At 41.6% G+C, this 23,303-nt stretch overlaps 2 protein-coding genes across 5 annotated transcripts in view; one reads left to right on the forward strand and one right to left on the reverse strand.

Moving 5' to 3' along the window:
- Nucleotides 1-4,889, reverse strand: part of Tdp1 (tyrosyl-DNA phosphodiesterase 1) — an 83,336-nt gene extending 78,447 nt beyond the window's left edge. Inside the window, exons 1-2 of one of the 4 annotated variants that reach the window (XM_045155207.1) lie at nt 4,789-4,889; nt 4,248-4,353 (exon numbers count right to left, since the gene is read on the reverse strand). The gene's annotated coding sequence lies outside the window, so the exon portion shown is untranslated. Of the gene's footprint in view, nt 1-4,097; nt 4,145-4,247; nt 4,354-4,788 lie in introns of those variants that run through there. The other 3 variants (XM_045155209.1, XM_045155210.1, XM_045155208.1) reach the window with 3 other exon arrangements.
- Nucleotides 4,890-5,524: 635 nt separating this feature from the next.
- The window catches only part of Efcab11 (EF-hand calcium binding domain 11), a 176,667-nt gene continuing 158,888 nt past the window's right edge, over nt 5,525-23,303 (forward strand). Inside the window, exons 1-3 of the mRNA XM_004649344.2 lie at nt 5,525-5,631; nt 6,089-6,184; nt 13,703-13,748. Of these exons, the coding sequence (XP_004649401.1) occupies nt 5,563-5,631; nt 6,089-6,184; nt 13,703-13,748 (211 nt within the window). The 5' untranslated portion in view covers nt 5,525-5,562. The remainder of the gene's footprint in view (nt 5,632-6,088; nt 6,185-13,702; nt 13,749-23,303) is intronic.

Below are 23,303 nucleotides of genomic sequence, written 5' to 3' on the forward strand. Positions count from 1 at the left end.
GATAATCTTACTTCCCAGAAAGGCACTTGCCATTAGTTTAGCAAGGCCCCCAGGAAAAACCAATGATCACTTCTGTATTTACACTGTTAAGTACTGCATGTGAGGACCAACTAATTGAGATAATTATCTTATGGACCATGTCACAAATCAAACTATAGGAAAGAACTTGTACTGAAACAAACACTTATTTTCCAAAACACACAGTCTAATTTTCACTTTCTTGCTCTCAGAAGAGGGAAATACATGAAATATGTATTTTTGGTGTTAACTATAAAATGTGTTCAATTTAATGACAAAAGACTAAAGTAGAGTTTCCAGATAGGTAAATAACAGCTCTTTAGTGCAATACTTCTAATAGGTTAGTACAAGAGGAAAACGGCAAAACTCAAGAGTCTGTTCTTAGGTTGTTAGGGTATCACCAAGACTTGCTGTTTCAATGAAGCTAAGCAGGCTGCATTGTGAGGCAAATCAAGACACTGGCACACTGGCCACAGACTCCGCACTCCTTGAACAAAAAGTATGGGGGCTGATGCTAACACCAGATTTTCAAATGGATACATACTCATGTTCTAAGATTAAAAACAAAAAACCCCAAACCCTTTGAAGGTATTGATCACTGTTCATAATTTCTAACTTACTCAACTTCTTTGATGAATGACTAGTTGGATCAGACAGGATTTCTTCTGTCAATTACACACTCTTACGCAGAGTGCACAGGACACATCCTTCATGGCTCAATGTGACTATTAACCCCAATGGGCCCAGAGACCATTTTGCAGCCAAAGCCTTGGAGACTGCAGATCTACATGGAGCTGCTTCATCCTGCAGTAGATGGACCTGACCCTCTTGGTTATTTGAGCCCTATGAAAGTTCAACTCACTTCTAGAGGCTTTGAAGATTAGAATCAGTTTAGGCATTTTCTCAATCTGTTTCTAATCTTCAAGGTTACGAAACTAAAACAACCAAGCTCACCAGGTATTCTGTGATAGTTAATGGGGTCTGACTGCCAGGTCTTCTCTATGAAAGAAATTCAGACTGATTTGCTACATAACACCCACATCGAGGGCTTAGATGTATTTTTTAACTTAGATTATAGTTTTTAACTTAGATTTCTAGTGTTCTAGACTGTAGAGATTCCTTTATTTAAGCTGTCACAATTTGTTTTAAAGGAACTATTTTGGTGGCTATGTCTTATAACTTTAAAACTATTTCAGAGCTGAAGAGATGGCTTAGCAGTTAAGGCACTTGCCTACAAAGCCAAAGGACCCAAGTTCAGTGCCCTAGGATGCATATAGGACAGATGCCCAAGGTGGCACATGCATCTGGAGTTTATTTGTAGTGGGTGGATGATTCTCTCTCTCTGTCTCTCGCTCACTTCCTCTTTCTCTCTAATAAATAAATAAAAATATTTAAAAAAAAAAACTACTTTGAATGTTAGCCCTAGCTTCCCTTAAATTCTATTTAAAACAAGACACAAGCTGCACTGTTGCAGAAATACTTTAATTTTGCTTCTCAATGAACACCAGTGTCTCCTGCAAGTGCCTGTGGCACGTGCTCAGAGGCTGGCAGAATGTAGCTTATGGTGCCATTACACTTACAATAGCAGGTTAAAGTTTACTTTTAAAAGTCAGTGTTGGGCTGGAGAGATGGCTTAGTAGTTAAGGCACTTGCCTGCAAAGCCAAAGGACCCAGGTTCAACTCCTCAGGATCCATGTAAGCCAGATGCATAAAGTGGCACATGCATCTGCAGTTCATTTGCAGAGGCTGGAGACCCTGGCACACCCATTCTTTCCCTCCCCCTCCCTCTCAAATAAGTAAATTAAAATAAAATATTTTTAAAAGTGAGTGTTAAAGCCGGGCATGATGGCACATGCCTTTAATCCCAGCACTAGGGAGGCAGAGGTAAGAGGATTGCTGTGAGTTCGGGGCCACCCTGAGACTCCATAGTGAATTCCAGGTCAGCCTGAGCTACAGTGAGACCCTACCTTGAAAAACAAAACAAAACAAAAAAGTCATTGTTAACAGTGCATACAAATAATAACATACATGAACAAATAAAGGAGGCAGGTGAGTGAATGAAATTTGCCAAACATTGTCCTAACAAGATGAAAACCTAATGAAATTCTCCCTCCACATGCTAAGGATGTGGTCAGAGCTTGTTTAAGAAGTTTAAAAATGCTGGGGCTGGAGAGATGGCTTAGTGGGTAAGATGCTTGCCTGCTAAGCTTAAGGACCCAGGTTTGATTCCCCAGTACCCATGTCAGCAACATGCACAAGGTGGCGTATGCGTCTGGAGTTCGTTTGCAGTGGCTAGAGACCCTGGTGCTTGTGCGCGCTCTCTCTCAAACACTGATGGAGAAAGCATGCCATGTAAGGGTACCCCTACCTTACAGACTCAGTGAGTCATTTCTTTTACACCTCTGGCTGCTCCTGCTCAGAGCCTAAAGACCTAATGGGGTGGGCCTGGGCAGCAGACTTCACAATGAAGGAGGTCCTATGGGCTAGCAGTAAGCTAGTATGGATTCCAATCTCAAGCTATTACTCGGTGCTAAATGGGCATCTGAGCAGATTAGATAACCAGCGGAGCCTCAGTTTCCTCATCTGTGAAATGGGTACCATGCTTACCTCCCAGAGTTTCGAGTAGATATATGCTAAGCACTGGGAACAAGTGAACAATAAATAGCTTTCTACACCAGGTGAGTTTCATTTCAAGGTGTGTGTGGGGCGGTTGTGCATGTATGTTTATGTGTGTATACATGCACATGTAGGCTAGAGGAAACTGGGTGTGATCCTCAGGCACAGTTGACCTCTTTTTGAGCCAGTCTCTCACTGGCCTGGAGCTCACCCATTAACTAGACTGGCACGTCAGTGAAGCCCAAAGGGTCTGTCCTGGCTCCACTTTCAGTGCTGGGTGTACTTCCATCCCTGACATTTAAGTAGATACTGGGGAGCCAGCTCAGGTCCCCTTGATCACAAGGCAAGCACTTTACCCACTGACCCATCACTCCAGCACCCACACAATGATTTTTAAAAGCTAACATGATAACTGTTCGTTATACTTTAGTGGGCTGACCTCTAAAATAATCGATGAAGGAGCATGGGAAACCTTGAGGGTGAAAAGTGACCAGTGGGCTAAAAGGTGGAGTGAAGTGCAGTCCAGGAGGATGGAATCCAATCTGCAAAGACCCCGGCGGTGGGAACTGAGTCCTTCCTAACGTCTTAAAAAAAATCTTTTATTTATTTATTGAGGGAGAGGATGTGATCGTGCCAAGTCCTTCAGGCACTGCAAATGAACTCTGGGTATGCTCCACTGAATGTATCTGGCTTATATGGGCTCTTGGGAATGGGACCTGGGTCCTTAGGCTTCGCAGGCAAGAGCCTTGACCACTTAGCCATCTCTCCAGCTCCCTTCCTAACCTTTAAGGGCAGGCACAAGGCCTTAAGACAGGCAGTGATCTATAGGAGGGCAAGGCTTGTTAGACGTTAGATTTCCTTCTAAGACCACTGAGGGTCTTCATAAGGGCAGTGCCTCGGCCTAGTTTACTCTTTCACACCAGTGGTTTGCCATAATTCCAGCCGGGCCAGTCAGGTGAGGAGGCTCCTGCAGGGCTGGAGCTGGGAGATCCACTTGGAGTGAAGTGGGCTGACCCATGAGCGCTGCTAACTTTCACACACAATGAATTCTAAGTGCTCCGCGAGTCTACAGTCGTCATAGTCCCAGGACAACTGGGGTCGTGAACTCGTAGGTCCCCGGGATGGGAACACTGGGCACAGAGGGGCTAAGTGCCAGGCTCGTGGGGGCAGAGGGGGGCAGCACGCGCAGTGACACCGCGGGGTCGGGGGAGCGGAGGAAAAGCCGAGGACAGCAGAGGCTCAGCTCGGCCCAGACTGCAGGAACGAGGCCCAGGGGCACAGGAGAGACCCCGGCCCGGGGGGATCTCGGCCGAGTGCTTCCCTCGCGGTCCGCATTCCTCCCCCACCCGGCCTTCACCACCCCGCCGGACCGCAGCGGCCAGCGCGCCGCCACACGAGGACGTGCGCAAGACCGCGGCCCCCAAGTGACCCGCCGAGCGTGCGCGGACAGCGCCGACACGTACCTGGCCCGCCAGTCCGCCGCAGCCGTCGCCGCGACCACGCCCCCCTCGCACGGCCCGCGCATGCGTGCATTCAAACCCTCCGCCGCGGCGCGCCTTCACGCCCAGGCACTTCCCCTTCCGGGAAAACTGCCCCTGGGTCCTAAAGCTCACCGTATCAGGCGGCTCCTCTCGTTCTTGGCTCAGCCTGAGATTCCTACAGCAAGAGAGAAGCAGCTTTTCCTTGCATCTCTTGTAGCTAGTTAGCAAGCCCCAACTCCTTTAAAAACACACACAAACAAAACAATACCCATTTTATTTATTTGAGAGCCAGTGTGAGAGAGATGAGGCAGATAGAGATGAGAGAGATAGAAGGACGGAGGGAGGGAGAGAATGGGCACGCCCGGACCTCCAGGCACTACAAATGAACTCTAGATCACCTTGTACATCTGGCTTGCGTGGGTCCTTGGGGAATGAAACCTGGGCCCTTAGGCTTCGCAGGCAGGGGCCTTAATCGCTGAGCCATCACTCCAGCCCCTCTTCAACTTTTATAAGGATGTTTGCCAAGGAATTATGGACTCGATGCTGCTTTGGGCTTTTGATTCCTTGAGTCTCCCCTGAGTACGTCTGTATAACCAATCTGACGTATCACTTTGTTTAACTGACACAGTGCTAAGAGCTGGGGTGACATGTTCAAAGCAGATGTAGTACTTACCTTGAACTCCATCCAACGACTTGGCGATTTAAAGCTGAGTCGTCTTAAATTTGGCTCAATGTGCTTTGGTCTCTTTTATTCTTGATGACTTTGAACTTTTAAAAAAAATTATTTTTACTTATTTCAGAGAGAGAGAAAGAGAGAAAACGGACGCGCCAGGGCATCCAGCTGCTGCAAATGAACTCTAGACCCGTGTCACCTTGTGCCTCTGGCTTACGTGGGTCCTGGGGAAATCAAACCGAGCTCCTTTGGCTTTGCAGGCAAGCCCCTTAATCGCTAAGCCATCTCTCCAATAACCCCCCCCCGCCCAACTTTAAAAACATTTTCTAGTGTATTCGACAATGTCTGCCATAGCCACTGATCTCGGTGAGTTCAAGGCCACCCTGAGACTACATAGTGAATTCCAGGTCAGTCTGGGCTAGAGTGAGACCCAACTTAGAAAAAACAAACAAAGAAAAAATAATCAAGGAGTTCTTGCAAGTTTGCAAGAGGAAGTAACCAGTAGGCGTGGGAAAACCACCTGGACGTCAGGTCAGCCGCGCGCGCCGTAGTGGAGAAGGAACTATGCAGGGGGCGGAGCCAAGTGCTGGGGTGGCCCCTGGATGGTCCAATAGCACAGCGGAATTAACGCCAGTGGCTGGCTGGCTGACCAATGGGAAGAGCCGTTGGAGTTGCGCGGCGAAGTTGGGCTTCCTGAGCCGCGGTGGGCGTGGCGGAGGCTGGCGGCCGGGCTCAGGGGAGCGGGTGGTGGCCTTGGCAGCTGTCGCGACGTTCATGTCGGAGGCTGTCGCCGGGCCGCGGGCGTGGGAAGCCAGCCCCTCGGAACACAGGAAGTGGGTGGAAGTAAGTGTCGGAAGGAGACTCAGTTCCGGCTTCGACCTGAGCCGGACCGTCGGTCGTTCGCGCTTGGGGTCTCCCTCAGCCGGGCGGAACCTTCACGACCTGGTCGGCCTTGAGGAATGACGGCGACCGAGCCCGGAGCTGCGGGACGCCTGGTCACTTAATAATCACCCCGAATTCTCTTCTCTGGGCCCACGACCCAAAGCCTTGACTCCCTTTCCGAGTTCCAGGACTGAAGTCCACGTGGAATTTATCCCAGTGATTTAAATGAATTGACTTATGTCATCCTGGACATGAAAGTCGGTTGTAGTTTGGGGGAGGGGGAGCACATTTGGATTTCTTGAAAATTAAAATGTCCACGACCCCCACCCCTTTAAAATCCCATTACTGGGCAGAGTTTTAGATTTTTGACAGCTCCTAGCTTTTGTCTTACTAATTAGAGACATTTAATATTCTTCAGGTCTTTAAAGCTTGCGATGAAGATAACAAAGGCTACCTAAGCAGAGAGGACTTTAAGGTTGCCATTGTCATGCTGTTTGGGTACAAGCCTTGCAAGGTAGAACTCTTCTCTCTTTTTCTTCTCTCCTTTCTTTCTCCTTCCCTCGCTCTCATAGTGTAGTGTCTTGTTCTGTAAGTGTTGGGAAGTGGGGTTTATAATGGATCCTAAGAAAATTGTCCAGGACTACTTATGATGTTTATAGAGCAAATCTGATTTATAAGCAGTTTCTGAGTGTCTCCAGTGCTAGATTTTCTCTCAGTAACGGGTGCAGCCCAGACATGAATTTGTCCGTGGTGCCTATAAAATATCTCCATAAATCTCCTAATATAATACATCCATAGATGCTAGAAAGAAAAGGCTGAGAGGGGAGGGGAGCTTCCATCAGAAGGAATCTTCCTAATAGTTGACATGCATAATCTCTTAGTTTTAAATATTTTCATAGTATTTTATTTTTTTGCAAGGAGGAAGAGAGAGAGAGCCAGAAAATGGGCCGACCGGGGCTTCTTGCAAACTCCAGATGCATGTACGACTTTGTGCATCTGGCTTTACTGAAGAATTGAACCCAGGCTGTGAGGCTTCACAAGCAAACTCCTTAACCACCAAATTATCTCTCCAACCCCCCTTTAAATATTTTTACTGGGCTGGAAAGATAGCTTAGCAGTTAAACACCTGTGAAACCTAAGGACCCCGGTTTGAGGCTTGGTTCCCCAGTACCCACACAAGGCAGGTCCACAAGGTGGTGCATGCATCTGGAGTTCATTTGCAGTGGCTGGAGGCCCTGGTGAGCCCATTCTCTCTCTCTCTCTGCCTCTTTCTCTGTCTGTCTCTCTCAAATAAATAAATAAAATTTTAAATATTTTTTTTGGTTTTTGTTTAAATGGTAAAAGTAATACATTCACACAGCTGAAAAAAATTCCTTCCCCAATGCTATCATTCATCCAGTTTCTTGTGTATAGCTCTAGTCAGTCTCCTCTTTGTTATTTATTTGCATTATTTTAAGTTCCTGTCAGCATTAAGCATCCTTTTATGTCCAAATACATACATATGTAAACTATGTGATGAGGTATATGTATTTTAGAATAAATTTCTAAATACATAATTGGAACACTTGGGAAGGTGAGGCAGAGGGATTAAAACTTCATTGGTAGCCTGGGCTACACAGTGAGTCCCTGTCTCAAAACAAAAGCAAGCAAACAAAAAATCCATCTCACCTAGAAGAAAATTACTAGGATTATCGTTGGCTATTCTAGGTCATGTACATTTGAAATTCCTGTTACTCTATAAAAAGTTCCTCAATAACACAAATTGAAGAGCACCCATAAACCTATCCATAGATTTCTCTGCAAACCTATGCAAATAAGGAGAAAGTGGGATGATATATTCAAGGTATTCAAAGAAAAACTGCCAAGAATACTAAGCCTTGAACACTGTTCTTGAGAAATTTGGACAGAATAAAGACATTTTCAACCAAAACTGCAAGGGTTCACCACAACATCTACCTTACAACAAATGCTAATGAGGTTTATCAACTCTAAGTAGAAAGTTGTAATTATCAATACATGTAAATAGCCAATGGGTTAATAAGCAAAGCAACTGTTGCAGTTAGGTTTGCATTGCTGGCAGAAAACACCCAACAAAGAACAGTTTGTGGGATACAAGGGTTTATTTTGGCTTACTCAAGAAGAAGATCCATGATGGCAGGGTAAAATGATGGCATGAACAGGGGGTGGACATCACCTCTTGGCCAGCATCAGATGGACAACAGCAACAGGAGAGTGTGCCCAACACTGGCAAGAGGAAGCTGGCTGTAATACACATAAGCACACCCCCAACAACACATTGCCTCCAGGAGGCATTATGTCCCAAATTGCCATCAGCTGGGAATCTGGCATTCAGATTACCTAAATATATGGGGGACACCTGAATCAAATTACCACACCAACCAGGCAAGAGAAAAAAATTAAAGACACCTAAATTTGAAAGAAAGAGTCACACTGTTACTATTTGTGGAGTACATGATCAATAGAAAAAATTCCAAACCCCACCAAAAAAAAACTATTACATTAATTCAGTAAGATTTGTAGGATATGAAATGAACATACAAAAATCAGTATTTCTATATACCAGTAGCAAATTATCAAGAATATAATTGTATTTGAAATGCTACAAAATAAAAATACAAATAAATTTGATATGAACTTCTCTGCAATGAGACTGTAAAATAATGATGAAAGAAAGTAAAGAGACAAAAACAGGAAATTATCCCTTGTTAGTGGACTGGGAAAATCAGTATTGTTAAAATATCTTCCCAAAGTGATCAGTAGATTGAACACAATGCCTATCAAAATAACAATGACATTTTTCAAAGAAAAAGGAAAAAAAATCCTAAAATTTATTAAAAAACAATAAAAGACTCCCAAGTAGCCAAAGAAAAGAAATCTTTAGCTAAAAGAACAAAGCAGGAAGCTTTTCAACCTGACTTTAAAATAAACAAGAAAGCTATAGTAACAACCAAGTGCGGTGTTGACATAGATACAGACAGGGCAAGGAATCACAGTGGAGAGAAGTAGAATACATCTGAAACCAACCAATTTTCAACCAAAATGCTAAAATCGTGCCATGGCAACGGGCATTCTTCTCAGTAAATGATGCTACAGAAACTTAATATTCAATGTACAAGAATTAAATCAGACTTACATAGAAATTTATATTAAATATAAAGTTATACATAGCATGTTTCCCTCATTATATTAAAAATCAAATATAGGTAAGCTAATGAATTAAATGCAAGAGCTGGAACTATGAAATTAATAGAAGACAAGATGGAGGAAAGCTTCAGACATTGGCCTTGGCAAGAATTTTATGTAGATGTGATCCCCAAAGCCTAGGAACCAGAGTAACATCATAGACAATTTGGACTATATCAAACTAAATGGCTCCTGGACTGGGCCACAAAGAAATCAGTCATCAGAGTGAAAAGACAATGTACAAAGTGGGAGAAAATGTTTGCAAACTGTGTGTCTGACAACACATTAATGTAAGCTTAATAAGGGGCACAATACAACTGCAAAATCATCTTCTGATAAAACAGCTAACAGACCTAAATAGACAATTCTCAAGAAATGAGATGCAGATGGACAAGTATATGAATCAAGTACTCAAGAAAAAAAAAAAAATAAAACTTGAGCTGAGCTTCAGCGAATTTTCTGTTTTAAGAAGCTAAGCTTCCTTCTCACCCCCGTCCTTGTGCTGTTCTGCATGCCTGCTACATGCATTCTAAGGACAGAGCCATTCTTCTTAAGCTGCTGAACTGGAACTAATCAGAAACAAATTCAGGAACGTAAACTGCAGCCATCAAGCAAAGGGGACACTCTGAGCACTGCCTGGAATGCCCTCCACTTTCCCCTCATCAGACAGACGGCTTGGCAATCAGGGCTCAGCTGCTACTCATGAGTGCCTTGTAGCTTCCTGTCAGTGTGCAAGCTCAGCATAGGAAAGGAACCCTGTGATGCTGCACTTCTGCAAACTTCAGTAGGCTTGAATTCACCACAGCTTCACGGTAAAAATGCCCCATTGACCCCACATAGGATGCATGGAAAGCCGGAGTGGATTCGGAACTTTCCGTGTGGAGATGCTTACCTGTGAGACCAGTTACTGAGTTCACAGAAGTCAAGGATGGCTCCAACATGGCAACTGTCCTGCCCACCAGCAGTCATTTCACCTGGAGTTCCAAGGCATAGCACCTGAATCAACTCAGCCTTGAAGCATTTTATTTAACCTGGATTCAGCTTGAAAGTGCTTGTTCTCATTTTGCCTTTGTGTCACTCAATTCTATTTTAGTTTTAGATTATATGAGGAATTTAATGGCATGAACTGTGGTGTGGCATGGTAATGCTCTGTTGTTCATATACTTATTCCATAAAGTTTAACAGACTTGGTTTGCATACTGGATTGAGATTTTGTTTTTTATTTTTTTAAATTTTAATTAATTATTTATTTATTTGAGAGCAACAGAGAGAGAGAGAGAGAGAGAGAGAGAGAGGGAGGGAGGGAGGGAGGGAGGGAAGAGAGAGAACGGGCACGCCAGGGCTTCTAGCCACTACAAACGAACTCCAGACGCGTGTGCCCCCTTGTGCATCTGGCTAATGTGGGTCCTGGGGAATGGAGCCTTGAACCAGAGTCCTTAAGCTTCACAGGCAAGTGCTTAACCACTAAGCCATCTCTCCAGCCCTTAATTTTTATTTTCAAAATATTTTGTTTTTATTTATTTGTTTGGCAGAGAAAGAGGGAGAGAGAAATAATGGGTGCACCAGGACCTTCAGCCACTGCAAACAAACTCCAGGCACATGTGCCCCCTTGTGCATCTGGCAAACGAGGGTCCTGGGGAATTGAACCTGGGTCCTTTGGCCTTGCAGGCAAATGCCTTAACCACTAAACCATACCTCCAGCCCGAGTTTTTATTTTTTAGGCAAATGAAATATTGAACTGATTACAGGTCTTAGTAAGCACATGCTAACATTTCTTCTACAGTTGTCACTTATTGACTATGAACTGATGACATTAGACATAATTTTCATGAAATTTTTATAGACAGGTCAGTAAATTAAATGAGATATTTATAAAAACTTTAAATTTATCAAGAATGTGTATTTTGAATGCTACTTTGACCGTAACATAACATTTCAATATGATTTCATAAGATACACAATAGATCACTTATATACTGATGTAGTTGATTACACAATGAAATTTGTTAAATGTTTTTGTTTAATAAAGTCAACACTTCTAGTTGTTGGGGATGTAAAGATGGATGAAACAGTCTCCAATGTGAAGCTATTTACAGTTTAGTGTAAGCAGACTTATAAAACTCATAGAAATAAAGATTGAGAAGGTATTTGAATACAGAAAGATCAGGGGACATAGTGGCAAATATAATTCTAGAAACAGCTAGACTAGATGTTCATATGTCACTTGGAGTAGAGAAGCTAGACTACTGTTACATCAAGTATCTGGGAGCCCATTTTAGATAGTAGGACAAGTTGTGGCCTGGTAACTGACTGTATATGGTATTGGTAGTAGTGATGTGATCACCAGAATGAAGGATTGCACTGCCACCAAATTAAGTATTCAGATGGAGTAGGTTCAGGGAGAGTCAGTTGAGATGGGGCATATTGAGTTTTAGGTGGCTACAGCCATCTGGGTACATTTGCTTGTCATGCAGTATATGGTGATGAAAATTGCTCTGGCTTATGTGCTTCTCTGAAAATAGGACCTGAAATTAGGTAGAAAGGTGAGAAACTCCAGTTAATTTGTGAAAATTTGGGACTCCAGTTTATTTGGAGTAGCTCAACTCACAAGACTGGGTGGCATTCCCTGGGTAGAATGTGCAGAGTGTGGAGAAGAGCAGACTGAGGAAGAAGGTTGAGGGAAGCCAGCATTTAAAGGCAGGTAAAGGCTCCATGAGGATGATGGAGGGAGAGACCATTGGGAGAGGGAAGGAGGAATCTGGAAAGTTCAGGGATTCCAAGACTGTGGAGGATCCAAGACTGGTTTTGGAGAAAGTATGTTGGTTGCCATAAAGGATCTGATTCCCTAATACGTATGAAGAAAGTCTTGTGGGGCTAGGGAGATGGCTCAGCAGGTAAGAATACTTGCTGTGGAAGAATGGGGAGCTGAGGCCACATGACTTCAATTCCCCAACACTCATATAAACAGCTGGGTGTGGCCACACATAAGTTTGTGACTCCTGTGGGGAGAAGAGACTAGAAAATTGGGACTGGAGAGATGGATCAGTGGTTAAAGGAACTTTCTTGCAAGGCCCAGGTTCGATTCCCCAGCACTCACATAAAGCCATATGCACAAAGTGACACATGTATCTGGAATTCATATACAGTGGCAGGAGGCCCTGGTGCATTCATATTCTGTTTCTTTATGTTTCTTTGAAATAAATAAAAATAATTTTAAAGAAGAAAGAAAATTGCTAGGGTTCACAAAAAGTGTGCCCTAGGATCAGCGAGAGACTCTGTCTTAAAGAAACATGTGGCTAAGGGACACAGAAGGACACTCAACATTTTTCTCTGGCCTCTACATGCATGTGCATAATGCGGGTGCATATACATGCATACACTACACTTCTGACACAATACAACACCACATACCACCCACACAAATGATGGAAAAAGAAAGCCTCATAGCAATGTGGGGAAATGTTTCCATTTGAATATTTAGTGAAAGCAGGTCCTTACACATTTTATGTAGTGTGTTCTCATAGGCAAAAACAAAACAAAAGGCTGGATTAGACCAAATGGTAAGAGTGCTAACCATTCAGTGTTTTAAAATGTTATTATAATTTTTGATTTGCATTTTTTCTACTTGATCATGTATTACTATATTGGCAGGTTTTGCCGCGAAGCCCATGCTGGCCTCAATGATCTTTTTGCCTCTGTCTCCTAACTGCTGGGACTGCAGGTGTGAACCCATCATGCCTGGCCTGTGTTGCTTTTCCAAGCAGGAAAAAAAAAAGTGAAAAGTAAAGCTGTTGTAATAAATTGTTTTATATTAAAAAGCAAGGCTAGGGCTGGAGAGATTGCTCAGTGGTTAGGGTGCTTTCCTGCAAAGCCTAATGGCCCAGGTTCACTTCCCCACTACCCACATAAAGCCAGATGCACAAAGTGGTGCCTGTGTCTGGAGTTCACATTTGAAGTGGCTACAGACCCTGGAGTAGCCATTTTCTCTTTCTCTCTTCTATCTTTATGTGCTTGCAAATAAATAAAAATGTTACAAACAAGGAAGGGAATGGAGAGAAGCTTAGTGGTTAAAACATTTGCCTGTGAAGCCTAAAGACTCATGTTCAACTCTCCACATCCCACATAAGGCAGATGCACAGTGACACAAAAGTGCAAGGTTGCACATGCGCACAAGGGGCCACACATGTCTGCAGTTCGATTGCAGTAGCTGGATGCCCTGGCACAACAATTCTCTCTTTCCATCACTTTCTCACATAAAAAGGCCAGACTGTTGGGCTTGCATAAAAAATAAATAAATAAAACAAGTAAAGTTGAGCTGGAGAAGTTGCTTAGTGGTTAAGGCATTTGCCTGTGAAACCTAAGGATGCAGGTTTGATTCCCCAGTATCCACTTAAGCCAGATGCACAAGGTGGCACATGTGTCTAGAGTTCATTTGCAGTGGCTGGAGGCCCTGGCATGTCTATTCTTTCTCTATATATTTGCCTCTTTCTCTTTCTGACTCTCTCAAATAAATAAATTAGTTAAGTTAAAAGGAAAAAAAGTAAGGGTATATTTTAAGTTTTGATCTAGGCGGGTTGTTCATGTTTATTTTATATGCTTAAATTGTATTGGACAGTGAAATAAAGTTTTGAGGGCCACTTGGCCTATGTCTGACTAGTATCTATTATGGATGTTGGAAAACAATGACTGTAGCTGTTGAGTGAGGTTGTAAACTACATGCAGTAGAGTTGACTTCTTGCAAGACACACACCTTTTCTCACCCTAGGAATTAGAACTTATACTTTAGACACATTGGCTAATACATGTCCTGTTCTTTCTTATTTTCTAGATAGAAGCAGATTCTGTGATGTCTTCAGTCAACCCAACCACCTCTGGTAATATGAAAGTTAATATTTTTAGTACTCTAAAAATTTCAAAAAATTGTAACTGAGAGTAACATAATGAAGAACAAGTATAGAGACTACATACTATGCTTAAGCACATCTGTTTTTGTTTCTCATTGAAAAGCTTTTAAAGCTTAAAAAAAAAATGAGACCAGAGATAGACAGAAAGAGAGAATAGGCATGCCAAGGCCTTTTGCCACTGTAAAGGAACTCCAGATGTATGTTCCGCTTTGTGCATCTGTCTTTACGTGGGAACTGGGTAATCGAACCTGGGGCAGCAGACATTACAGGCAAGCACCTTGAACCACTGAGAAATCTCCCCAGCCCTTTAAGAATATTTTAAGCTTTTAAAATTTTTGTGTGTAATATAAATTGCATGTGTTATATGTGTGTGTGTGCATGTGGTATATGCACACATATGTGTACAGATGTATGCACTTGAGCACACACAAATGGAGGCCAGAGGAAGATGTCAGGTGTCCTCTCCTGTCACTCTTCTGCCTTATTTCCCTGAGATAGAGTCTCTTGCTGAACCTGACTCCCTTCATTTTTCAGTTTGACTGGCTGGCTTACCAGGAAGCCCCAGGGGTCTTACTATCTCTGCCCACCTCAGCACTTGGGTTACAGATGTGCATGGCCATGCCCGGCTTTTATATATATCATATATGTGTGTGTTTGTGTATTTTTTTATTGACAACTTCTATACTTAGAGACAATAAACCATGATAATCTCCTCCCCTTATCTACTTTTCTCTTCATAACTCTGCTCTCCACCATATCCCCTTCTTCTCTCCATGAGTCTTTCTTTTAATTTGTTGTCATCATCTCCTATTATGAGGGTCTTGTGAAGGTATTGCTAGGCACTGTGAGGTCATGGATATTGAGGCCAATTTCCATCCGGACAGTTGCATTGCAAGGAGTGGTAACCTTCCTTTGGCTCTTACATTCTTTTGCCACCTCTTCTGCAATGGACCCTTAACCTTGGAGAATGTGAGGTGTTTCAGTGCTGGACACTCATCTATCCCTTCTTAGCATCTATGTTACCTTTTGGGTCATTCCAGTGGTCACTGCCATCTGAAAAAAGAAGCTTCTCTAATCAGAAGTGAGAGTAGCATTAAAATCTGAATATGAACATTAATTGTAGTGCTTTCAGGGCAATTTGGTGAGAATAATATATGCATTCATCCAGACAAGAGCAGGCTTTATGCCTCTAAGGATCATGACCTCCCCTACCATAGAATTTTGATTAGGTTTTCAGTACCAGGCATGTATTTCCTCCCATTGAGCAGGCTTCCAGTCCAATTAGAGAGAAGTTGGTTTCCCCCAGAGCAGACATGCCATTATTGCACTTGTTCAGTCATTTGGCCTGTCTGGCCGAACTTGAGGCTTCCAATGTCCACTCTTTTCACCGCTGATGACTTCTGTCTCCTGTAGGGGTTCATACAGTGCAGCTTTTCCCAGCTTTCAGTTGCCATGCCTGGCTTTCCATGTGGGTACTGAGGATAAAACATAGGCTTTGTGCTTGCACAGCAAATACTGTTATCACAGACTTCTCTCCCCAGCTCAAGGAAAGGATTTTTTTTTAAAAAAAAAAATCTTTTAAGATCTGAGTAGTTAATATATGATTCAAAAATTTGAAAAGCATATTATATTTAATTGATCTGTTCCATCAGTCCACATATCTGGTTTTTGTACCAATACCATGCTGGTTTTTTAAAATTTATTTATTTTTATTTATTTGAGAGTGACAGAGAGAGAAGGGGGTCGGGGAGAGAGAGAGAGAATGGTGCTGCCGGGGCCTCCAGCCACTGGAAATGAACTCCAGATGTGTGCGCCCCCTTGTGCATCTGACTAATGTGGGTCCTAGGGAGTTGAGCCTTGAACCGGAGTCCTTAGGCTTCACAGGCAAGTGCTTACCTGCTAAGCCATCTCTTCAGCCTGCATGCTGGTTTTTTGGTTTGTTTGTTTGTTTGCTTGGTTTTTCAAGGTAGGGTTTCACTCTAGCCCATGCTAACCTGGAATTTACTATGTAGTCTCAGAGTGACCTTAAACTCATGTGATCCTTCTACCTCTGCCTCCCATGTGCTGGGATTGATGTTGTGTAGCACCACGCCTGGCTCATACTTTTTAATTACGATGGCATACTATTAGCATAAGTTGAAAGCAGGTCTGGTGATACCTCTAGTAGTATTCTTTTTGCTGAGGATTGCTTTGGTTAGTCTGGGTGTTCTGTATTTCCTTGTCAATTTTAAGATATTTTTTCCTATTTCTGTGAAGAGTGGCTTTGGAATTTTGTTGTAGCATGCATTAAATCTGATCTATGTATTTATTTTGGCAAGATAGCTATTTTGATAATATTTGTGCTTATAGTCCTTGAGCATGGGAGGGCTTTTCATTTCATACTTCTTCAGTTTCTCTCCTGAGTGTTTTAAACTTTACAGTGTAGAGGTCTTTCATTTCCTTGGTTAAGTTTCTTCCAAGGCATTTTAATTATTTTATTTTATTATTTTGTGGCAATTGTGAATGGGATTGTTTACCTGATTCCATCCTCAACATTTGTTATAGGTGCATAGGAAGGGTACTAATTTCTTTGTGTTAATTTTGTATTCTGCCATTTGTTGAAATTGTTAATCACCTTTAGGGAATCGTCTGTAGAATCATACATCTGCAAATGAGGTTAGTTTGACTTCTTTCTTATTTGTATCCCTTTAGTTTCCTTTTCTTTTTCTTTTTTGGTTTATTTTTATTTATTTATTTGAAAGTGACAGAGAGAGAAAGAGGCAGATAGAGAGAGAGAGAGAATGGGCACGCCAGGGCCTCCAGCCAGTGCACACGAACTCCAGATGCGTGTGTCCCCTGGTGCATCTGGATAACGTGGGTTTTGGGGCATCGAGCCTCGAACTGGAGTCCTTAGGTTTCACAGGAAAGCTCTTAATCGCTAAGCCATCTCTCCAGCCCATAGTTTCCTTTTCTTATTGCTTGTTCTAGCTGAGACTTCAAGTACTCTGTTGAAAAGGACTGGAGAGAGTGGACACTGTTGTTGTAAGACTTCAAGCATTCTATTGAAGAAGAGAGTAGAGTGGGTATACTTGTTTCATTCTACATTTTAGAATGCTCTCAGTTTCTTCTCAGTTAGTACAATGTTGTTAGGGGTTTGTCACATGTAGTCTTTATTATGGTGAGATATGTGTTTTCTGTTTCTTCTATTCCCAGTTTCTTCAGTATTTTTGTCATGAAAGGATGCTGAACTTTGCCAAATGTGTTTTCTGCATCTGTTGAGATGACTGTGCGTGCCTACCCATTGTATTGTATTGATTAATTTCCTGTGTTGAGCTAACCTTGATCTCTGTGATGAAACCAGCTTGCTTGCCATGAATGATTATCTCAATATGTTCATGAATTTGGTTTGCAATTATTTTGTTTAGATATTTCGCATCTATGTTCTTCAGGGAAATTGAACTGTAGTTTCTCTTTTCTTTTCTTTTTTTTTTTTTTTTTTTGTATTTTTAATTTGTTTTGGTAGTGATAGTCCTGGCATTGTAGAATGAGTTTTCCTTTTCTATTTCATGGCACAGTTTGAGATGTGTTGGTGTTACTTCTTCCATAAAGTTTGGTAGAATTCAGCACTGAATCCATCCAGTCCTGGACTTGTCTTTGTCTTGACACATTTAATTACTGTTTTGATCTCATTGCTTTTAATAGATCAAAGGGTGTGTGTGTGTGTGTGTGTGTGTGTGTGTGTGTGTGTGTATTTCCCATTTAATATTGATAAGTCATATGTATTTAGGAATATTTCCATTTCTACATTTTCCAATTTTTTGGGGGGTGGAGAACATGTTTTCAAAATATTCCCTAATGATTTTGTGGATTTCCTTGGAGTTTGTCTTGCTTTTCATCTCTAATTTTATCAATTTGAATCTTCTCTTTGTTTTTTTTTAATTATTTATTTATTTATTTGAGAGCAACAAACACAGAGAGAAAGACAGATAGAGGGAGAGAGAGAGAATGGGTGCGCCAAGGCTTCCAGCCTCTGCAAACGAACTCCAGACGCGTGTGCCCCCTTGTGCATCTGGCTAACATGGGACCTGGGGAACCGAGCCTCGAACCGGGGTCCTTAGGCTTCACAGGGAAGCGCTTAACCGCTAAGCCATCTCTCCAGCCCTGAATCTTCTCTTTGTTTTGGTTAGCGTTGCTAGAGATTTGTCAGTCTTGTTTATCTCTTTTACATCAAGGAGTTTATTCTATGTATAATTATTTTTTGTCTCCATTTAATTAATTTTGCCCCAATCTTTATTTCTTGCCATTTAGTATATTTTAATTTGGCTTGTTCTTGCTTATCTAAAACTTTGAGGTATATCATTAGGTTAATTTTTTAGATATCTCTGACTTTTTGAAGTCATGTGGTAGTTTGATTCAGGTGTCCCCCATACATTTAGGTCTTCTGACTGCTAAATTCCCAGCTCTTGGAAATTTGGGAATTAAAGCTTCCTGGAGGCAGTGTATTGTTGGGGGCAGGCTTATGCTAGTATTTGGCATGCTCTTCTGTTGTTGCTATGGTCCACCTTATGTTGGCCAGGGGTGATGTCCACCCTCTGCTTATGCCATCATTTTCCCTGCCATCATGGAGCCTTCCCCTTGACTGTGTGGCTTTGGCCTTTCGGAGCTAATTTTCAAGAGGAATGTGGAAGGATTTGAAACCTTGGCCTAAGAGATGCCTTGCAGTGCTGTAAGTACAGTTTGATGGACTATTCTGGTCAGAGTTGAAAGACCTGAATGCAGTAAGAACTATGGACTGTGAGGCGTGGCTTATGAGGGTAAGAAAGTGCTTTGCTTGGACTGGGCTAGCAGTTTGTGTGAGAAGCTTGCTGTTATGGCCCTGTCCCGAGAAGCTGTGCAGGGCTGCTTTGTGTAGAAATGAACTGGTGTAAAAAGAGGGATATGGCATAGAAAAAAATGAAATCTTTGGGCCTAAACTGCTGCCTATTCACCTGCATATTGTTTGAGCGATTCCAACCATTGAGACTGGGTCAGTTGACCAGCACTGAGGCAATAGGAAGTAGACTCTTGAAGGATCCTGAGTGCTCAAGGAGTGTCCTGTTCTTCAAAGTCTGCTTTATTCCCCCTTGGATTAACAAATTGGCACTCTACCTGGTATTGTGGAGCATAAGAAATGCAGGAAAGCGAGGGTCATTGAGTTTGCAATATGGTCTTATGTTTTGGAAATGGCTATGGGCACTGTGAAGCAGGATTGCCTACATGGAGACCTCATGGACCATGAGGATGAACTGTGGATTGCAATAGAGACCCAGTGGAGATGCTGCGACCATGAGAAGCTGCTAAGGAAAGCTGCCAGCCCTGATGAAGTTTTCCAGGACTGTGAGTAGTATAGCTGGAAGGGCAGAATTGGAATACCAGAGACTTGTTGCTGGGTTAGAACTAATCAGACTTGGAGATTTGTCACTAACTAGAGTTGTTGGAGTTGGAGCTACAGAGTTTTATGTTTTCCCTGGTTGTTTTAAATCTTGTATTGGTTGAATATTTCTGTGCTATGCCCAATGCCATCTTTTACAGTATGAATGTTTATTCTGTGCCATTATGTTTGGGCATTTTTTTAGGGATTGTTTGGTCATATGGCTCAGTTAGAAGATCTTGGACTATGGGGATATTTGAATATCATTGGAATTGATAAAAACTATGGGGACTTTTAACTATGGATGAATGCATTGCATTTTGTATCATGTATGGTTATCAGTTTATGGGGGCCAGAGGAGGAATGTAGTGCTTTGATTCAGGTGTCCCCCATAAATTTAGGTTTTCTGACTGCTAGGTTCCCAGCTGTTAGAGATTTGGGAATTAAAGCCTCCTGGAGGCAGTGTATTGTTGGGGGCGGGCTTATGGATATTATAGCCAGCTCTCCCTTGCTAATGTTTGGCATACTCCCCTGTTGCTATTGTCCACCTTATGTTGGCCAGGAGGTGATGTCCACCTCTGCTCATGCCATTGTTTTCCCTGCCATCATGGAGCTTCCCCTCGAGCTTATAAGCCAAAATAAACTACTTTTCCCACAAGCTGCTCTTGGTTGGGTGATTTCTACCAGGAATGCAAACCTGACTGCAACAAGTAAGGACTTTATAGCCACAAACGTCCCCCTTAGAAAAGCCTTAGTTAAGTTCCAAAGGTTCTGGGAAGTTGTGCTGTCGTTTCCACTTGATTCCCTTAGTGCTGTGCATCTCCCTGACTTCTTCAGTGATCCTACTGTTGATTCAGTTGCTCAGTCTCCAGATTTGTGTTGTTTTGTGATTTCTCTTATTGATTTCTGTTTTATTTGTTATGATCTGGTGAAATAACAAGGTATTATTTCTATCTTTGTATTTGTTAATGCTTGCTTTGTAACCTATAATGTGATCAGTTTTTAAGAAGGTACCATAGTCCACTGAGAAGAATGTTTATTTTGTATCAGTTGGATGTAATATGTATGTATGTAATTGTTAAATCTAATTGATCTGTGGTACAGTTTAGGTTTGACATTCTTTGTCAATTTTTAGTTTGAAAGCTCTATCTAAGAATGAAAGTAGGGTCTTGAAGTCTTCCACTGCTATTGTATCAGGACCTATCTGACATTTCTTGACTTGTTTATGAGACCCCCCCCCTCCAATATTTAGTGTATAGATATTTATAAGGTGATCTACAACTCATGACTGTAAAATAAATTTGTGCTCACATGACTCAGAGCTGACCCATGAATGCCCCCTTAATCAAGTTCCTGATTTTTGACTACTTTCACTTTTTCTTTCTTTCTTTCTTTTTTTAATTATTTTAGCTTTTTTTAAAACTATGGAATTCACTATGTAGTCTCAGAATAGCCTCAAACTCATGGCAGTCTTCCTACTTCTGCCTCCCAAGTGCTGGGATTGAAGGCATACACCACCATGCCCAACTGTTTTTCTTTATTTTTGAAAATAATTTTAGTATCATGTTAGATTTACAAAAGAGGTTTAGAACCAAGAGTTTCTCTCTACCCTTAATTCATTTGTAGGAAAAATTGGGAGGTGGATAGTGTAACAAAGGTTCCAATCAAACATGCAGTACTAAAAAGTAGAGTATTTCCAAATGAGTCATAGAGATTGTTTAAAATAAAACACACTGTGATTAACAACAGTGAACTTCTGTACAATGTCAGGTGGCAAAAATGAATCTAATAATGTCCCAGTGGAAAAGAGAGAGAGAGAGATAACAGTTTAGTGGAGGAATGGCTGGAAAGATGACTCAGTGGTTAATGGCACTTGCATGCTAAGCCTGCTTGTCTGGGTTCAATTCCTGTGTCACCTAAGCTGTATTGGCATTCATTTTCAGCAGCAAGAAGAAGGGGGGTTGCCCCCTCACCCACATGAACACAAATAAAATTTCAAAATAATAGAAGGAAATGTATGGATAAATATTGTTCAGGAACTAGGAAATATGAATGTCTTCAAATATATGATGTTCAGTGAAACTCAAGCACAAGAAACTTCATTGAGGCACGTAGAGACTCCTCAAAATTAATGGTAATGTTTAAAATGTATCCAAGAAAAGAAAGACACATGATGTTGCAGTTAGCTTTGCATTGCTGGCAGAAATCACCTGACCAAGTACAGCTTGTGGGAAAAAAGGTTTAGTTTGGCTTACAGGGTTGAGGGGAAGCTCCATAATGGCAGGGGAAACAATGGCATGAGCCACCATCAGATGAACAACAGCATCAGAAGAGTGTGCCAAATATCGGCAAGGAATACTGGCTATAACACCTATAAGACCGTCCCCAACAACACACTGCCTCCAGGAGATGTTAATTCCCAAATCTCCATCTGCTGGGAACCTAACATTCAGAACACCTAAGTTTATGGGGGACATCTGAATCAAGCCACCACACATGACATCCTGACTAACAAAAATAAGGATGACAACCAACTTTGTGGAAAACAATGCAAGGCAGTAAACAGTGGAGGCATGTCCATAAAGGCATATCTCCCAAGAAACAGTCAATCTAGAATTCTGTGCTTGGCAAAATATCTTTCAGAATGAACATAAAATTAAATTTTTTCTAGTCTTAAAAAGCTGAAATAATATATCATCAGTAGATTTATTTTATATGGGATAATAAAGAAACTCATTTAGGCAGGAGAAAGAGTACCAGGTGGAATTTTGCATCTACACAAAGGAATGAAGAGCACCATAAATAGTAACTGTGGGTAAATACAAAGTACCTTTTATCACTTAAATATCTTCAGAAGGTAATGGGCTGATCAAAGCAAAAAATAATCATAAGTTATGGTGTTCACAACATACACAGTTAAATTGTTGACAACAGTATCACACAGACTAGTAGCAGACAAAGTGCAAGTGTGCTGTTGAAAGTATATAGTATACAGGTTTTTTTATACTGTACCTGAAGTGTTATTTGAATACAGATAATGATATTTTAAAGATACAATCGATAGCAAGGAACCATTAAGATTAAAACAGAGTTAAGAGAGAAAAAGATGAAATGAAATCATAAAAATATTTAACTTAAAAAAATCTTATTTATTTATTTGAGATAGACAGAGAGAGAAAGAGGCAGATAGAAAGATAGAACGGGCATGCCAAGGCCTCTAGCCATGGCAGACAAACTCCAGATGCATGTACCACCTTGTGCATATGGTTTACGTGGGTCCTGGGGAATTGAACTTGGGTCCTTTGGCTTTGCGGGCATGCTATCTCTTAACTGCTAAGCCATTGCTCCAGCCCAATATTTAACTTTCTGAAAGGTCCAGGCTTGGCTCTACAAGTCTGTGTTTCCACGTACTCATGAAGCTGAGGAAGTGTGATTACAACCTTGAGGCCTGCCTGGGATATAGAGTGAGTTTGAGTTCAACTTAGACAACTCAGTTAGACCCTGCCTCAAAAAGTAAGAGGAAGTACATATGACTGTCTAGACAGAATTTGGTTTTGATATCAAAGACCTCGCAGTGCCTGGCAATACCCACACAAGACCATCATAATGGGAGAAAAAGTTGATGACATCAAAATAAAAGAGGAACTAATGGAGAAAGGGAGGGGACATGATGGAGAGCAGAGTTATGAAGGGGAAAGTGGGGGAGGGCAGGGGAGAGAAATACCATGGTTTGTCGTCTGTAAGTATAGAAGTAGTAAATTAAAAAAAATATATACATACATATATAATATAATATATAATATATATAATATATACATACATACATACATACATATATATATATATATATATATATATATATATATATATATTTAAAACGTAGAAGGAAGGTTTGGTAGAGTGGTTGCCTTGTATGTGAGACTATTAGTTCAATCCTCAGTACCTTCCCCTTGGGGAAAAAAGAAAGAGAAAATGAAAGCGGAACTAAGAATAGATAGAAATAGAGAAATAGATAAAAGTAACAATGTAATAGCTTCCAGCTCAGTAATATTAATCATTTCATTATATATAAGTGAACTAAACTGCCAACTCAAAGGACAATATCGTCTAGTCAGATAAAATACTTGACAATGTAT

This window comes from Jaculus jaculus, chromosome 7 (genome assembly GCF_020740685.1).
Source record: "Jaculus jaculus isolate mJacJac1 chromosome 7, mJacJac1.mat.Y.cur, whole genome shotgun sequence".
NCBI lineage: Eukaryota > Metazoa > Chordata > Mammalia > Rodentia > Dipodidae > Jaculus > Jaculus jaculus.